At 43.1% G+C, this 17,713-nt stretch overlaps 1 protein-coding gene across 1 annotated transcript in view; it reads left to right on the top strand.

The window, feature by feature from the left end:
• Window positions 1-8,801: 8,801 nt before the first annotated feature.
• Window positions 8,802-17,713, top strand: part of TTC39B (tetratricopeptide repeat domain 39B) — an 89,070-nt gene continuing 80,158 nt past the window's right edge. The window contains exon 1 of the mRNA XM_062018143.1: window positions 8,802-9,035. Coding sequence (XP_061874127.1) covers window positions 8,988-9,035 — 48 coding nt within the window. The 5' untranslated portion in view covers window positions 8,802-8,987. The remainder of the gene's footprint in view (window positions 9,036-17,713) is intronic.

Here is a 17,713-nt window from a genome sequence, read left to right as displayed (position 1 = left end):
ACTCAAACCCAGAGCATTCAGAAAGCATTTTTTTCATAGCTTGTGTATAGACTAGCAGCCCCTGCCTACGTGCTCTTTAACATGTTTGGTATTTTGCTTGTGCATGAATAGAAATTTTCTTTTGGTTATATGTGGCCAGTAACAGAAATAATTACTCGGGAAATATCTACCTTCTCTTTGATGTTTTGACGCCTCCTGGCCTTGTGCCACATAGTGCAGAGGATGTTAGTCAAGGCATAATTACTTTACAGAATTTATCTTCATTTCAAACAGAAGTAGCTATCTGAATTCCATCCTTCCAGGAGAACTTTACTGGTTTTATGACTAGAGCAAATTAAGGCACACACTTAATACACTGATTTCCTCATCAGGCTCTGCCTTTGGCCTGATTTCTGCCTAGTGCTCTGAATGTCAAAGTGAATAAATTCAATGAAGCGCAGGTAAACGGCAGGAGTAACTATGACTTTCTTAAGACAGGATCATAGTTACAACCTGGGCTCAGCTGTAGTGACCATACCTCCCTGCAATCCCGCAGGAAGCCTGCCTGAGTTGGTCACTGTCCCAGGCCTTGTAGTTAAAGCTACTTCCTCGCTATGGAACAGCCTCACCAACTGTTTAATAGTATTGTAACTTGGTAAAACAAACCTTTTTTTAAGCATGCAAGCAGTAATGCATGAGCATGCAGGAAGGCCGTCTCTCTGCCCACAAGCTAAGGCTGGGGGCAGTCGTGCAGCCATGAAGGGAGCTGTATCAACTTTGACACCCTGTAAAGTGGCTACTACCATCTGCCACAATACTAGATGAGACAGCTGCTTGTGAACGCCAAGTTCCACCCAGGCTGTCATAGTCACAACACAGAATTTCATTTGATCTAGATAATGTGTTGCATTACCATCACAAGTCATGACTCTGGCCATGACCCAAGTAGACAGGCCACTTTCATCTAACCCGGAAAAGAGACAGGTAGTCTGTCTTCTAAACTAGCCAAATGCCACATCATCTAAAGCACAATGGGAAGATTTTGATACAGAATGCATACTTTCAACTCTAATGGGGGAACATTTGAAAACTGCTGCACACCAACCTGGCGTGGAAGCATATTACTTTGGGGACAGCATCATACTAATATGCCTACTAGGCTCTTGATTAAGAGCTAGGATCAGATAGAGCCAGCATAAAGTGTGGAAAAGGTAAGCTTGGGTTTACCTTCATCTGTCTGTGCACAAAATATGTTTATTAAATTTTAATTTATAAAGTAAATAAAAGCATTTTCAAGAAATTGGTTGTCTACCTCTTGCATTTTTAGGACTTCTTAAATAACAGGTGAAGTAATTCATTAATGATAAATACAGTTAAAATTCAAAGAGAAACAAAGTAGTTGAAACCTACAGTGTTTGCACAAGTTATGAATGCATATTATTCCTTAAAAAAATATTAGTAGGAGAGTACAACATTTCACATTATTCTTAATGCATGTCATTATCTCTATTGACTATTGTGGAATTTTGGAGCCAGAAGAGTTATATTCAAGCTTCAGGGGCTCTTACTAATATACTGGACAAATGCCATGATGTACTGAACAAGGTTTATGTCCTTGTATGAGATATCTTAGCCATTTCTCTGCTAAACGTATGCGTTTAGCTGCAAAGCACAGAGACAGTCCTTATGCAATCTGTGGCAAAATCTCTTTACTGCACAGAAGGACCAACATGGCATTATAGTAGGAGCTTCTGAACATGGCAGCTGATGTGACAACAGGAAAGAAGCACACAGGACTTTGCTTTTTAGAAAAAGTACATCTAATGTTGGTATTACATCAATTATGAAGAGTTAAAAGTAAACATTAAAAAAATTTATACCCTACAGTATAAGGGGAAAGCCTTTGGGTACAATTTTGCAAATACAAATTGCTATCCTATCACTGTGACAGGATCCTCAGTGATATGATTCCCGTTTCCTTGTGGGAATGTGGATGTTATGCCTATATGACATTTCAGGTTTAGTTTAGGACATTTTTTTTGGAGGGGGAGGAAAGGGTTGCGTTCAGGCATTTTAATTCCCTGATGACTTGGCCACGTAACAACCATCTGTTCAGATGGTTCCATTCAGAACATGTTGTTTTCAGAGCAGTGAAAGAATAACAAAATGAACAGACAAAAGATGTAACATATTTTCTGGCAAACATAACTTGGAAAACTTTTTCTTAGTAAGGCAAAGAAAATTCCTGTAAGGTAAAGTTAAACCTTTTTCTGTTACAAATAGTATGTGAAGAGAAAGCACATGGAAAAGATTCAGCTACATAACATCATTTCCAAGGTGCCATTGGGTCTAGTTACTAGAGGATTTACAGGCAAACTGCTCCATTTCTTGAAGCTAATGAAAGTACCACATTGACAAAATACATTTTAGACTGTTAATAGGACCAAAAGTTTCAAAGGGAAAAAAAAATAGTTAAAACTTACCCCTATTAAACAGCTGCAACATCCTTAAAGATTTATTTAACAAGAAGTTCTGTAAGAAGATGTAATCAGTCATTCACAATATGCCATGCAAAAATCAAGCATCATGTTAGTATCAGTAGAAAATAAAATATATTAATGTATTTTGTTTTCTAATTGTTTTCTAAAAAAATGTAACTTAGTGTGGTCTTTTATATTTTAAAAAAAAGAAAAACAAAAAAGGAGGATTGGATAGTAACAGTTGCAGAGGTTATTTTTGACCTTTATTATTCTATAATTCTCTAAAATATGCTCTTTGCCAAAAGGCTGGGAGAAGGAACGTTGAAATAATTCCCAAGAAAATAAATAGGATTAATTGTAAGGGTAAACAGGAAGAATTTTAGTGATAAGACTGGGAGAAGTACAGAGAATATATTTCTTGCTGAAATAGCAGGAAACTTCTTAGCTGCAAAAGAGAGAAGGGAAGAAAACTGCCAAGAGACAAAACATAGCATATCAAGATGAAGCAATGTACCATGTGCTGTAGGATAGGAAAGGGTTAATCATCTGGCTTGATAGAAGCTGTTACAGGTGGGGACCCTTAAGGACCTGCTAGAAAGTGTCCTTGGTTGGGTAAATAAGCAGGGGAGGTGATATATGGAAAGAAACAAAACTTGAGCTTTTAAAAAACAAAAAAAAAGGAAAAAGAAAGGAAAAAGAGGGAGGAAGATGGGATGGGATGAGACTGAATGTCAGAGATTGGTATGCTATGTGTATGTATGTTGAGAAGAGAGAATGCTGATAAGTAAAGGTATCAAGAGGAGGAGGAGGAGTTTCAGTATGCTTCCACATGTTGTGAAGTATCAGGTAGGTCTTTGGCTTTGTTATCTAGAATCGCAGAAAGTTGGATGACCCTTAAACCTTCTAAGAGATATTAAATGCTATGGTGGTTTGTTGCTGGGCGAGGTTTTTTGTTTATCTTGTTTTGCTTATTGTTTTCTTTACTCTGCATGGCTTACTGATTTTCTAACGTAATATTCTATCAAGTTTGACTCAACACCTGATACTTGGCTTGAAGGTCTGTATGTGGTGTATTACGTGTTCTCTGCCAAGGCACGTGTATAATGCCGTATAAGCATTGTGCTCTAACCTTGAGTCTGGCTGTGCTTTCAGCTGTGGGTGGATCAGGTGGCTTCCTAAGGTCACTTCAAACCTCAAGTACACTCTCACTTACTTCATTACACTGTTGTGAAAAGTTGTGCGCTGGCTGTGGAGATATCCAGTTTAAGTTGTTTCAGCCTAAGAAAAGCTTGGCTCCATCAGGCACAGGAAAGAAGTGGTATATAAATGTTGGGGAGTATGCCTGTTTCTTGAGCTAAAAAATTCAACTTCTCATTCTGAGTGACCTCTTTTAGGATTTTCCCTTAAGAAGGCGATAAGGGGATACACAGAATAATCAAAATATAACAGTTAGAGGTGGCACCTGTAGAAGTGTTGCTAGAAATTAATATGCAAAATAATGTTTGTGTAGATACATTGGTAAGAAGCACTAGAAGCTGACTGAAAGCTAGGTGCATTAATTGCTTTATGCCTTCACTGAGGATCACGTATACAGTCCTTCTTAAGTACATGAAAATGAGTCACATGTTAACTGAGGTAAACCACCATACCTTGTCCAAAGTTCATTACTGTCCTTTCCCTGGCTTTGGGAAAGAGGCAGGGCTTCTCTGAGTAGAAGGAGCTTTCTTAGAGATACTGTTCAAGATCCTGTTTACACTGAAACATCTGGTAACTCCCCTCTTCTAGTCCTGGGCACATGAACTAGTAGTTCTGTTTATCTTTTCACCACAACAATATCTACTACCAGCTGGTATGGTGATCAAAGGGAAATATAGCTGTCCAACTGAAAGAAAGAGTGTCTCTACAGAAGATGGCTGCCACTTCTAGTAGGGAAGTATGATCTGGGAGCTTGAAACCACTGTAGCTCTCTAAAAGTGCCTAACAGGAGGTAAAACTCCAAGAATTTAAATAAGAATGCTGCTTTGATATGTTTTTCAAAGAAATAATGTCTCGGTGCTTCACTTCCAAATAAAATTCTTCAGAGGTCTAACAAACAGCATTTACAGGAAGCAGCTTACTGCGGGTAGAAAACGTTCACTCCTACCTGTAGCAGTGCAGTACTTTAAGCTTTATCTGATGTTCATATCTGTAGTTTCTGCAGTACATGAGTAATACGCTGTGCCACAATACCTCCTCCGTGCATGCTATGAGGTGTCTTGGAGAGGCTGCTTTCTTTAAAGGCATATGCTGGTGGCTGGTTCTGTTCCTTATGAACTACTCCAGGACCTATTTGAGGACACTGACTTTCCTTTTTTAGTACCTGAACTGTTGCATTTACTTTGCTAGGTGGGCTGCTCTGCAGTTTAGTGAGCTGTCATTACAGCTGGGTGTGGGAAAACAGCTGCTGAGACCAAGAATTCATATTTGTAGAGACTAAGGTAAAACCTGAGACTTGTGTTGTATGGCTGGATAGTGGCAAGTGACTCTGTGCAGGAAGTGGGTAGTTGACAAGAAAATAATCTTATAATCAATCTTATCCTTCTCATATAACTACATGTATGCATCAATGCAGTTTCATGTGTTTTAACTCTAAAAGAGATTACTGCTGTTGCTATAGTAATCTCTGAAATACTGTTTGTAAGACACAGACTAGCTCAGCTTGCGGGAAGAAACAATATTTTGGTCCATGTCAAGAAGAGGTGTTGCTTCATCTGGCAAAATTAGTGCTGGCTAAAGAAAATTAATTGCCTAGAAGTTACAGCATGGCTATTACAATCCATAAGGAAATATACCCTCATCTTTTTTTGTCTCATGGCTGTTACATCTTGCTTTTGTTACAGGCTTTCTTGTGAATGCATATCTCTGCTAAGTTACTGCAAAAAAAAAAAAATCTTTTTTGCTTAGCTGTCTTTTAACTCAGTTCATCAGTAAGAAATTTCTGTCTCAGTCATGAAAAGTATTCCTCAAATATGATGATTCTTACTCTCCCAGCAAATCTTTCACAGTGTATTTATGAGGGTAGAGTTACATGCAGTTTGTAGTGCCAAGGGTACTCATTGCTCTAAAAGGCAATGAAACCTCTAAAAGGTTTATGAAACAGTACTTCTGTAACCAGGTGGGACTTGTTTTCTATGTCGCTCACTTGCCTTACCTCCATCAGGAAATCTGCTAATTCTTTAATGACTGTTACCTACAGTTCTTCTGTTTGGGTGAGTCTCAGTGTAAGGCAACTGGAAAGTAGCTGCAGGAGTGCTAAGGCTAAGTGTGCCTATTCTCAAAGACTATTTTTTAGTCTTCAAAGAAACTAGATCAGTACTAAGTGTTTATACTGAAGCTGGTTTTATTCTTCTATATTATGCCATCATGAAGGGCAGAATAGAACTTTTCAGCCTTGTTAGATCTGTATTTGATTACAGAAGCTCTTTTCCCTCATTGTCCCATGAATCCTTATAATAATAAAAATTCCCAGTGAATAGCTTCACTGCAGAAGGAAAACACTAGCAGAGCTATCAAATATCCAGGTAAGGTTAACAAAGCTGCATGCAGATGCTGGCTCTGAAGATGTGGGGAAAATGTACGCAGGCTTTTCCTGAGTAGGAATTCTATACAGATCTGCCAGCCAGAAATGAACAGCTTCTCAGAGTCTTGTCTCCTTTGTCAGATATCAGCAAAATCCTTTCAACACATCCACTGGAATAGTCTCTGAAAGATTAGTAATCTGCTCATAATCTTCCTAATTCCTGCTGCAAAGGTACCTACATTCAAATGGATAGAAACTAGAGCTGGCTGGAAACTGCAGCAGGCTTATTTCCTCAGAGGAGTAAGACTAATGTTCCTTCAGAAGTTGTGGGTATTGTTTCCTTTAGCTTTTTACAAAAGGGGAACTGTAAGAGGAATGTGAATTTGCAAGGCTTTTTTTGAATGCTTATATTTCAAGGGAGAGAGGAAAGAATGATCAAACCCAATCAAAGGATTGGCTTTGAGATGCCCTTTTGAGTATCATTAGGATGACTCAGATGGGAGCATGCCCTGGGGCAGGAAGCCTGTCAAAGACCAAGCAAAATTCAGTAGTGGCTCTGCCATTTACAAGGCTTGTACTCAAACTTCAGTAACAATTTTCCTGCCTTAGCTACCTGGATCAGGAATTATATGATGTAGTTATTTCCACCATGATTATTATAGTGTGCATCTTTGTTATGACCAGAGAGAGGTCACTGATAGACGGAGCCTTAAATCCACCCAAAAGAGTATAAATGAGCTAAAAGACTTAGTGGAAAGGAAACAATACAGCAAAATAAATGAAGTGAAACTATCAAGAACTAATCAGGACAAAGTGGTGTTGAACTAGACCTTGGTCTTGAACCTGCGGAGTATATTAAGTGAACCTCTGACTCATGTAGTTACATTTCTATGCCTAAATTAACTACCTGTGACTACAAACCCTGCACCTTGGTGTGATTTCCCCAACCTAAGTCTAAAAGTGATGATGCTATAGTCCATTAACAGTGTCTACAAGAATGTGAGGACTGGGCTAATTTTTTACTCTCTGTAAGCAGAGCTGGTGGCGCATGACTGCGTGGCTCCTGGAGAATGGTGTAATTGGTGGTCGTACTGAAAGACTATGTTTCTAGAGCTTGGTGACCTTATGAGTTAGTTATCCTACTTGTATCTTATGTACCCTACAGTATTCCACTATAGACTAATACAGGTTAAAAACTATTCTTGAAATGGAAGTGGTCTGCTGCTCTAAGCAAAAAGGAATTGCCTTTGGTTCTAAAAAACAGGAAGCAAGTCAGGTCTTAGTAGAGGATGACAACTTGTGGAATTATTGTGAACAGTATAAAATTCTGATGTAATGATGTAGAAGTTTCAGGTGGAGCTGTGTGGGCAGACATGACTGTGCTGGAAGTCAAATACAAAGCATGTATGGGCCTGTCTACTAGTATGTGTCATGTGCTTCAGCTTAGTGCTGGAGAGGTATATTAATATTGGTGGAGTACCTTCCAACAAGTTGCCAGTGAAGAAACAGACTCAACTGCAACAGGAGTATGGGAGAAAACCGTGCCTATGACACCTTAACTGAGAAGACTGCAATCTTGCAGGACAGATGAACATATTCAAGTTAGGTTCCCCTCCCCCTTTTTACTTAGTTTGGCTGTGTAAAAACAGCAGAGTGGATGCAGCAGTACAGCCTATGTAAGTCTAATGGGGACATCAAACTTGCTAGCCTACTCTGTACTTCTGTTTCCTTTTAGACTGAAGGACCTTGCTTATCTCTACACCATAATCCCCAAAGTTGCAAAAAGCTCTTAAGCCTCTACCTGCTGGTTAGCTGAATCCTTCAGTTGGCTGTTTCCCTTCACCTGTCCCTCGTTCTGACCAAAGCTAACGTGTCAAAACTATATATGCTTTTTAACAGGGGCTGTGACTGAGTAGGAAGCAAAGATAGGTGTGATGCCACCAACTTGCTAGTAGAACTCGACCTCAGCTGGCAGAATGGGGAAATCTGTAAATTTTTAGCAAAAGTACAATGATACTGGGAACTACCAACAGGATAAGGCAGCATGTCGGAATCTCTAACAGTCCTTCTCCGAGACCTAGCTGCTTTGCAAACTTTCTTCTCCAGTGGTGATGATGCAGCTCTTCCTGAGCCTGGACACAAGGTGCTGAAGAGCTGTCAGTGCAAGTTTCTCCAAAGACTTCAGGTAGTGAATAACATGGAGCAGACTGACAACAACAGACTCATGGGGTGGTCTGCTGGTGTGCTGTGCTGCCCTGTCTGAGGTCCCTTCAGGTGGGCTCCAAAGCCGCCACAAGCATCACAACTCGCACTTGCCTGCCTTCCCCGTCAGTAAGGAGGCCAGTAGTGCTCAGCAAAGAACACCTGTCTGGCAGTGTGGCCTCATGTACTGGCAGAGCTCAGGTGGCCGAGGGGGTGCTGCAGAGGTACTGATGGAACGTAGGAGGGCTGCAGCAGCTTCACAACACTCCGGCTGTCCAGGGTGGTGCGGGACCACGGCCTCACGACGGAAGAAGGCCCCAGCTGGAAGTAAAGACGACGCTTCGCTCGCCCCAAAGGCCGAACCGGCCAACCTCGTCCTCCAGCCGATCCACCCAAAAGGCCATACCGGGGCCGGCGCCGCAGCACCTGTTTGCCGCCACGCAGGGCGCCGCCTCACGGCACCGCTGCGGACCCAGGGGCGGCCAAAGCGCGGCGCCACCGGCAGGGCTCGCCTGGCAGGGGCGGGGCCTCGGATGCAAATGAGGGGGCGCGGCCGCCGGAGTTGTAAGGCGGCCGGCCCGGGGAGGAGGTGGCGAGAGCGGCTTCGTGCGGACGAGGCGGGCGACCTGGCCGGGGGCCGGACTGGGCCGAGCGGAGCAGGGGCGGCCGGGAAGTGCGGGAGGCGGGGACGGCCGCCGGGCTGTGGAGAGCGGGACGGAGCTCGGCGACCGCAGTCATCCCGGTGCGTCGGGCAGCGGAGCGGGAACATGGCGAGCGTAGGAAACGGCACGGAGGAGAGTGGCGGCGGCGAAGAGGTAACGGCGAGAGGGCTCCGGGCGTTCGGGCAGCGGTCAGTCGTCCTCTGCCGGCGCGACGGCCGGGGAAGGCGCGGGCGGGGACCTCGCTCGGCTCCACTGGCATCCCAATCGCCCACTTGACCCTTGCCGCTGTACTGGGGCCAGGCGGACGGGCAGCCGGCTCGTCCTGGGGCAGGCCCGGCCTCCAGCGATGCCCGGAGCCGCCGGGAGTTGGGGGAAAGTTGTCTCGGCGGCGGAGCCGCGCGCAGCCGTTTCCTGCCGCTCGCCTTTGGTTTTATGTTTTTCTTTTAAGTATTTGCCCCCGGTCCGCGTCAGCGCCGCGCTCCTCCGCTGCTCCCCGCGAGTTTCCGCGTCTCCCTGCGCAGCGCCTTGCTCTCCGCGGCGGCAGGCGCTCGCCCCCCGCGTCTGCCGCGCATCGCCGCGGTTACTGCGCGGCCGAAGGTTCGACGCAGCTGCGCCGTGGGGATGTGCTGGGTGATAGAGTCGGGTCCCACGGAAAGCGTGACCGTCCGGATCGTCGTGGAGGGATCGGTGCTTCCTCCGTGGGCCCCGCGTGTGCGAGGACTTCCTTGGGCGGATCGGGCAGTTTTTTTGTGCATGGGAAGTGAAGTGGGCAGAGCTGTAGTTGATGTGAGATACGGTATAAACCAGAGTTTATAATTTCACCGTTGTTTTTTAGTTAAAGGTCCCTTAAGGGACCCAAGCAGAAATCCTTTAAAATGACCACCTGAACTTTCAGAGTTCTTTGCACTCTCTCGATCCAGAAAAACGCAATTGCAGGATTTGTCGACAGTGCGTCTTGAAAAGCCGGTAGTAGTAAGGGATGTCCGAGACTAGTTTTTTGTAAAAGGTACTGCAGAACTGAGATAGTTTTGTCTAGAGGGTGTTTTTAAATGCAGGAGATCACAGTTTTGGCATGCACATGTGGGGAGTATTACCTCGATTGCTGACCGTACAGCCTAAAAGGAATGATTGTAGCATTGCATGTATTCAGCAGCTTCCTCAAAAAGAGTTGTAAGGCATGTCTTTGACAAAACTGAAGAAAACTTATGAAACGTACAGTTATGTAATAGGTGGAACGTTTCTTATGTTCTTTGGTTCTTTTAAAAATGATTTTTAGATTTCTGTATTATTTTGATTTTATTTTTATTATTTTATTCTTTCACTTTGTATTTGGTGGATGTTTTTTGTTTGTTTTTTTTAAACCTTGTTAAGACGAATTTTGAAAAGTGATATGTAACCAATGTAACCAATGCCCTGTATCTTTCTGAGGCAAGGCAGTGTTTCATACAAAAGTAACTGACAAATGTCCATAAAGGACTACTTGAGATGCTGTGTAGTTTGATTGAATCCTCATATTTTGTATTTGGCAGTTGCAGAAGCCATTTTTGGAAGAGATGTTAAAAACCAGCTTGTTCTTTTTCTTGATTGGAAGGTGGAGATATATAGTAGTCTGTATTTCAGAGCCTGCTATAAAAGTCACTACTTCCTGAGGTTATAGTTTGAAGACATAATGTGAAGAGGATGTGAAATGTTTAAGTCTCATTGTATACTGGAGTGAATCACTGAAAACTCATACAGTGATTTCTGTGCAACTGAGTTTTACTTCTGATATAAAAAGTAGTTATCAGTAAGAACAAGTTATTAACAGACTCTTGCTGCTCTCAGTAAGCAAGTAGTTGGAGTGCACAATTATTAAAACATATATTTAGTAATTTATTTGTAGCCTAGCTGCCATGTGAACAGTAGGGAAGAATATTCCTCACTGAATTTGTCTTTGAGTAAATTTTTTTCCTTAAGAGGAAGCTGCCGCACAAATAAATGGAAAGGTAGGCATAAAAGCACCTGGAAGGATCTTTATTTGAGCAACAGTCTGCAAAAAGTGTAGAGCTTTCCCCAGATGAGCTTGAAAGACCTCAAGCTCTTTGCAGAGACTTATACTTCATTCTCCAGTGTCTGAAACAAGCCAAAACAGGTAATGGAGCGAATGCATGAGCTTTTTCTGGTGGGATTCCAGAGTTCAGGGTGGGTGGGCAAACAGTAGCTTAATACTGGAGAAAATCATGACTTCTGTAACAGAAGTTGTGTAGAATGCTGTAGGCTGCCTTTTCCTACAGGCTCACTCCAATCTCCTTATTAATGCGCTAGTTGTGATTTCAGTACCTCATGCACCAGACAGCTGTTTAAGCGTCCTAGCTTTTTTTTTTTTAAGTGTTTGCAGTGGTTATGATATTGTGAAATTGGAGTTGGGGAATGTTATCGGTAGTTTTGCTCTTAAAAGCTGTGTACATCTAAATGTTGTTTATGTGGAATGTGACACATAGGAACTCTGCTTCCCAATTATAAGTGTACATACTTGGTGCTATATGAACATAGCTTTGAGTGTAGAATTTTGCTTTGCAGGGTCTTGTGAATACTCCTTCATTCCTGAAGCTTTGAAGAAGAATATATTAACCTAAACCTTGAAGTTGTTTCCTACTTACCTCTGCTTCTGAAGTCCAAGCTTAAGGCAGCAGGTAGCTGTCCTCTGCTGTGAGCACTGGTGAATACAATTTCTGGTTTTCCTTAAGCTTCTTGCAGCTCAAGGAAGTGCCAGATACTGTGTTTATATCTTTTTTTTTTTTTTTTTTTTTTTTTTTTTTGTGGATTTATGCCTCATTGTCCTGCAGCTGTGGCTTTCCAATGGGCATGGCGAGGAAGTGGTATGAAGTATAAATAAGTCTTTACTTTTTTTCCCCAGCTAATGCAAAATTGTAAGTCTGGTGTGGTGTTGTGTTTGTTTTGTTTTTAACACACACACCACCCCCGCACCCTCCACCCCTTTCACTGGATAGGAATTGGAGACCTAAGCCTAAGAGGCTGTATTAATGAGTTAGTGTTATAGATGTGTTCATCTGGGAAAATAAATGGTTACTAAACTCAAGACTTTCCAGTACAGTATTCCTTCTCAGATGTTAGAAAGCTTATGACCATCCTCTGCTAGGAGTCAGTGTCCTGGATGCTATGTGATCAGAGTGAAAGTGCCCACTTGAGGTGTGCCCAGTTTTCAGCTCAGAATGTGATATGCCATTGGCACTTAACTATGTGGCACTAAGTTCATGTACTAGAAGTACTCACATGAGTATTCTTTTGGAACAAGTTGTAAATCTGGGACAGATAGGCTTAACTTTAAGGGCAAAATAACATTCCTAGCTACTGTGGAATCTTCAAGGAAAACTTTAAGCCTTCTCCCCACCCCCCCACTGTCTGAAGATTACTTAAAATAGTGGGCCAGATCTGCTTCCCTTTAAGTTCACTCTGTGCTGCCCTGGTTTTTCAAAGTCTTAAAGCCAGCTTAATTGGTTACTTGGGGATTCCCTGTCCATTAAAAAAACCAAACCAACAAACAAAACAACAAACTCAAGCTTGGCCTTCCTATGTGTGAGAATTGTGGCCACACAGAGAAGGTCATGGTCACCAAGTATTGGATTGCTAAAAAAATGGCTTGTTTGGCCACAGTCAGCCAGCCTAAGGATTATAGACAGATTTGAAAGTGATTTGTTGACCTTGCTGTGGTTAACTCTTAAGGCTTGTATTAAGGACAGCTTGGCCAATTCTGATAATCTGTGCCTCACCTCTAAACTAACTTTTTAAGGAAAATGTAGGTAATCAAGGTCTGATGATGCATGCTGTACTCTCTTGAGCTGCCCAAGCAAGGATGAACACTGTATAGGCTAGCTTTGTCAGCCTAGACAGCTTATCTTCAGAGCTACTTCCAAAATGAAACCAGCATCATCTTTAAATCAAAAGCTGTTTAGCACTGGTTAGTACTCTAAGTACTCAAGCTCTTCATCTACAGCTACAGATGAACTCACTAGTGATGTGCTTCTTTCCATGATTAGCTTAATGTAGTAATTTAGAGTAAATTATAGAAGTCTTCAGCACTGTCCATTTTGTCTCGTATTTACACTGAGGACTCTTTACTAGTTTTCTTTGATAATTCCAGAAGAAGAGTCTTGGTAGTGAGAAATGTTGGTAGCTATGCTTCCCCAAAGACTTTAAGAAGCTGAAAAAAAGCCACTATGGCACCTTTTTCACCTTAAAATGTGAACACTACGTTAGGAATCGGTAATGAGGGCACTTCCTCTCATAAGGGATGATTATTATTAAAATACAATAACCTGATATACCTCTTTAAGAAATAAATCTTGCTCAAGTGAAGAACATAAAATTTGAACTCCTTTTGTCAGTTTGTCCCTACAGATAGCTCATACTTTTCCTGTTCCTGTTTTGGCCTCTGCTTCTGTCAGATGACATCTTTACTGAAGGTGAGGGACAACTATCCCAACAGCACGAATGGGGAAAAAGACCATGGGAAAACTCAGCATGACGAGTAATTTCTTTTTTGTTAAGTAAAATCAGGTTGATTTTTCTGCTTCTGACATTTTAAGGTTCTTTATTTCAAATAAAGCTTTGTTTTACCTGTGGATGTACCTATTGAGAGGTATTATTCTTCTTTAAGTCCACTTACTCAAGATAAGTATGTGTGTGCTAGTTTTATATTATTTATATTGCTTTGAGATGACTAGTTTTTATTATTCACATTTTTCCATTTCTTAGTTGGTTTTCTAGAGCATGCTTCATTCATCCATTTGAGCCCATTGCTTGATTGTGACCAAGTTTAAAAGCACTGTAGTTTAAAAACAAGTGTGGCTTAGGTCTATATTGATTTTGTTGATTGAGGGGAAACGCAAGTGTGTTACATGTTCCAATTAAAACTTTCTTATTTAGTGTTCACTTTGGTTAATCGGTGTTCTTCCTCAGAGTAAGGGACAAAAGATACAGGGAATATGGGAAAAGGTGCCGTTACTGAGGAAAGCACCACATGTCTCTCAGGGAGGCAGAGCTGACAGATAGCGTTCGGGGAGAGCTAAGTACCTATTAAGTGAATTTGTTATTATTTGATCAATTTCTCTTTCCTATGTATTTTCTTTTGTTTTGGAGGGGTGCTGGGGTCAGTTGAGGTTACAATATTTATTTTGATCGGGGGAAAACAGTATAGCAAAAAGGAAGATAGCTTTTTTCTTTAAGGTTTTGATTTTTCTTTCTATATTGAACTGCTGCTATTCTGTTGTGGGAAGTAAATCCAACATTTTTTAGTGAATCCTTTACTTTGAACAGTGGAAGTTGCTGTCCTTACAGGTATAGCTGTCTCTCGGTTGTAGATGTAAGCTTGCCATCTACTGTATGGAAAGACAGTTCTACTTCATACATAAAGGGGGATAGTTTGCTTATTGTTTTCATGGTTTAGGCCCGCCTGGGAAAAAAGGACCACAATCATTTGATCGACTGTAAGTACCAAGGGTCTCTGGAACTCCCAAAGGATAGGGAGGGCTCAATGGCCACTTATGGTCCAAGGCAAAACCAGATAAGACTACTCCACTTGAGGAAGAAAATGGAAATTAATGTAATCTACCACCAACCAAAACCATAAAACCCCAAAACATAGCAAACAGAAAACAACAGAGTGATACAGTGATAAAGAGCACTTTCAGCCCTTTAGGACCACTTTCTCCCCACCCCTCCCTCTTCCCAGGCTCAGAGCCCTGGTCCCAAGGTCTTTACCTCCTCCCCCTGCTTGAATGTCTCAGGGGGACAGGAAATGAAGGTTTCAGTGAGTCCTTTCCAGATAGCTCCTACTGCTTGTCTCACCTCAGGGCACGCATATATCTCCCTGCCCCAGCACACAGTCCCTCACAGGCTGGGCAGCCCTGCAAGGGCCACTGATGTGCGTTCATCCTGAGGGCTGCAGGTCCTCTCTGCCTCTTGTGTGGATATGCTCTGTGGCCCAGAGGCTCTCCATGACCTGCGCCATGGCCACCTCCTAACACAGTCTCTCGCCTGTCCGGGCGTGCTCAGCTGGAGCTGCTGGTGGCTCAGCTCTGCCTTTGCCCTGCATGGGTTGCAAGGGTACAGCCTGTGTTCTCACCACGGGTTGCAGAGGGGTCTCTGTTCTGGTTCAATTCTCCTTCTTCCTTCCTCCTCCTTTGACTGTGGGGTCTGCGTTGTCACCTTTGTCTTGTACCACCCCTTAACCTCTTCCAGCTCAGATTTTCCTTCTTAAATAGTAATCACAGAGGTGCCAGATTGGCCTGTCTGGGCTGGAGGTGGGTCCACCTCAGAGCTGGGGTATGTTTTGAGAACTTTTTACTGGGACCAGCACTGCAGCTCTCTCCCTCTGTGACCAAGCAAAAGCAGTTTCACACAAACGTACGACAGTTGTTAAGTTCCAGTAAATTTGTATAAGAATTATGGCTTTCTGGAAGCATGTTTGGTTCTGCAAATGTGTGTTCTTCCTTGGTTGATATTTTAATGTCAATATGCTTGGAATAAACTTCTAGGCCTGTGTCATGGTTTGTTATAATAGACTTCTCTGGTAAGGGGGAAGGGGCTGTAAAAATGGCTCCTGTAAGAAGTTGCTCGCAACTCTTCCCCAGCTCTGAGCCAAACCCACTTCTGGGGCTGAGCCAATTAGACGCCTACACGATCACTTTTTAAGAAGAAGCCGGAAGAGGAGGTTTCTTCCTCCATCTTCATCCATCTTTTTTTTTTCTTCTTCTTCTGCCCCTTCTTTTCCTTCTGGCTGATGGTGGTGCAAGGAGTAGGAACAGTGCGAGAAACAACCATGCAGACTCCAAGGTCAGTGATGACAGAGAGGAGGAGGTGTGCTGGAGCAGAGACTCCCCTGCATTCTATGGAGAGAACTGCTGAAGCTGAGATTTATTTTCATTTCTTTAAAGACCCTGTATCAGTGGTAGATAATCATTTTGCTAAAGCGGGCCCCGGACCAGGGGCAGCAATTCACTTCATTAAAGGCGCCGAGCCAGGGACAGTGACTATGGCCGAAGGAGGCCGTGTCCCGTGGGAGGGACCCAATCACTTCACTACAGACCCCGAGCCAGGGGCAGTGATTTTCTTCTTTAAAACTATGGCCGGAAGAGGCCGTGTCTCGAAGGAGGGATTCTTTATCACTATGGCCAGAGCAGGCCGTATCCTGAGGAAGGGACCCAATATCCACAGCTGTAACTGTGGGGAGGAATCCACAACAAAGCAGCTCATTAAACTTATGCCCAGAAGAGGCCTTGTCCCGAGAGAGGGACCCTGTAACTGCAGAAACTGCAACTGGGGCAAAGAATCCAAGCCAGAGATATTCACCAAGGACTGCATCCCGTGTGAGGGACCCTGTATCGGCAGAAGCCACAGCTGTTGGGAACAACCCACACCAGAGGAGTTCATTAAGGACTGTGTCCCAGGGGAGGAACCCCGTGTTGGAGCAGGGGAAGAATGCCAGGAGTCTTCTTCTGAGAAGACAGAAGCGGCAGAGCCCATGTGTGAGAGACTGACCACATCCCCCACTCCCTGCCCCCCTGAGCCGCTGAGGGGAGAGGAGGTAGAGATCTGGGGAGCAGTGAGCTGGGCCTGGGAAGAAAGGAGGGTTGGGGGAGGGAGATCTTAAAGTGCTGGGTGTAATTTTCTCATCATCCTACTCCCTTTTTGCTTTTATTCCATTCTGTTTCTTGTAGAATAAACTTTTCTACTTTTAAGTTGAGTACTGGAGTCTGTTTTGCCTGGAACTGTAACTGGCAGTGAGCCCTCCCTGCCCTTGTCTTAATCCAAAACAACCTTGCTTATGTTTTTACTCCCATTTCACTGGGGCCTCCGCCATCCTAACAAGGGTGGGGGTGCATGGGAGCACCGAGCGAGAGACTGTTGTGGTGCTGCTGTGCTAGCTGGGCCAAACCATGACAGCCTGATGGACTGGTTGGAATTGCTAGATATCAGTGACTTGGGTAAAGGTTCTTGTTGGGCTCTTGGCAAAGAGGTTGCATGTTGAAAGAGAAGAGGTACTGTACTGCTTCTTGGCAGACCACACATTGTGTGTTCACATGAACCAGGATGACTCAACGTGAGTAGATGATAGGGATGTTTGATCTTATGCTTCCGGTCTTGTTAAGTAAGTCTCTTGTAGCTTGCCTAACTGAAGGACTTGCAATAGCAAGCGAAGTTTCAAGTAAGTAGTAGGGCTTTCTCTTCCTGTATCACACCTGCACAGAAGGTAGAGGTAAGATACGGTTGCTGGTGACAGGCTGGCAGAAATACAGCTGGAAAGACCACATCCATCTTATGGACAATGGTTGTCACACATGCAGTTTCTTCTCCGTTAACAGAAACAATGTTATACTTGAGGGAGCAGAAATGGTGGATCACTGCTCTCAATTCGAAGAGGAGAATCTATGCTGCTGTTGTTGATGTGTGTTCTGACTAGAGTCTGAACGTGTCTGAGACCCTTGTGCCATAGCTGGTCAGATGTCTGCACAGATGGTAAAAAATGTAAAAATTGGTGTGTGCAAGCCTTCTGTTTTCCTAAGCCCTCATGGGTTCAGAAAACAATTCAAATAAGTTGATAGTAAGTGTCACAGACCTGTGGACTTATACCAAAACACCAGGCTCTAAAAGTAATATTTTCTTATTAAGCAAGTCAAGACTTGTCTGTCATCATTGCAGTGCATTAAGGCAAGATAATCTAGTATGTGGGCCTTAGTAGCAGTGATATTTTTTTTATTATGATGTGATGAGCGTGTCTTGCTTTTGTTCCACCTCTATTATGCATTCCCTGTGCAGTAAAGTAGTAAATA

The sequence above is a fragment of the Colius striatus genome, chromosome Z (assembly GCF_028858725.1).
Source record: "Colius striatus isolate bColStr4 chromosome Z, bColStr4.1.hap1, whole genome shotgun sequence".
NCBI classification, from domain to species: Eukaryota; Metazoa; Chordata; class Aves; order Coliiformes; family Coliidae; genus Colius; species Colius striatus.
The sequence above is the reverse complement of the archived record's forward strand: the minus strand, read 5'-3'. Positions and strand labels throughout refer to the sequence as shown.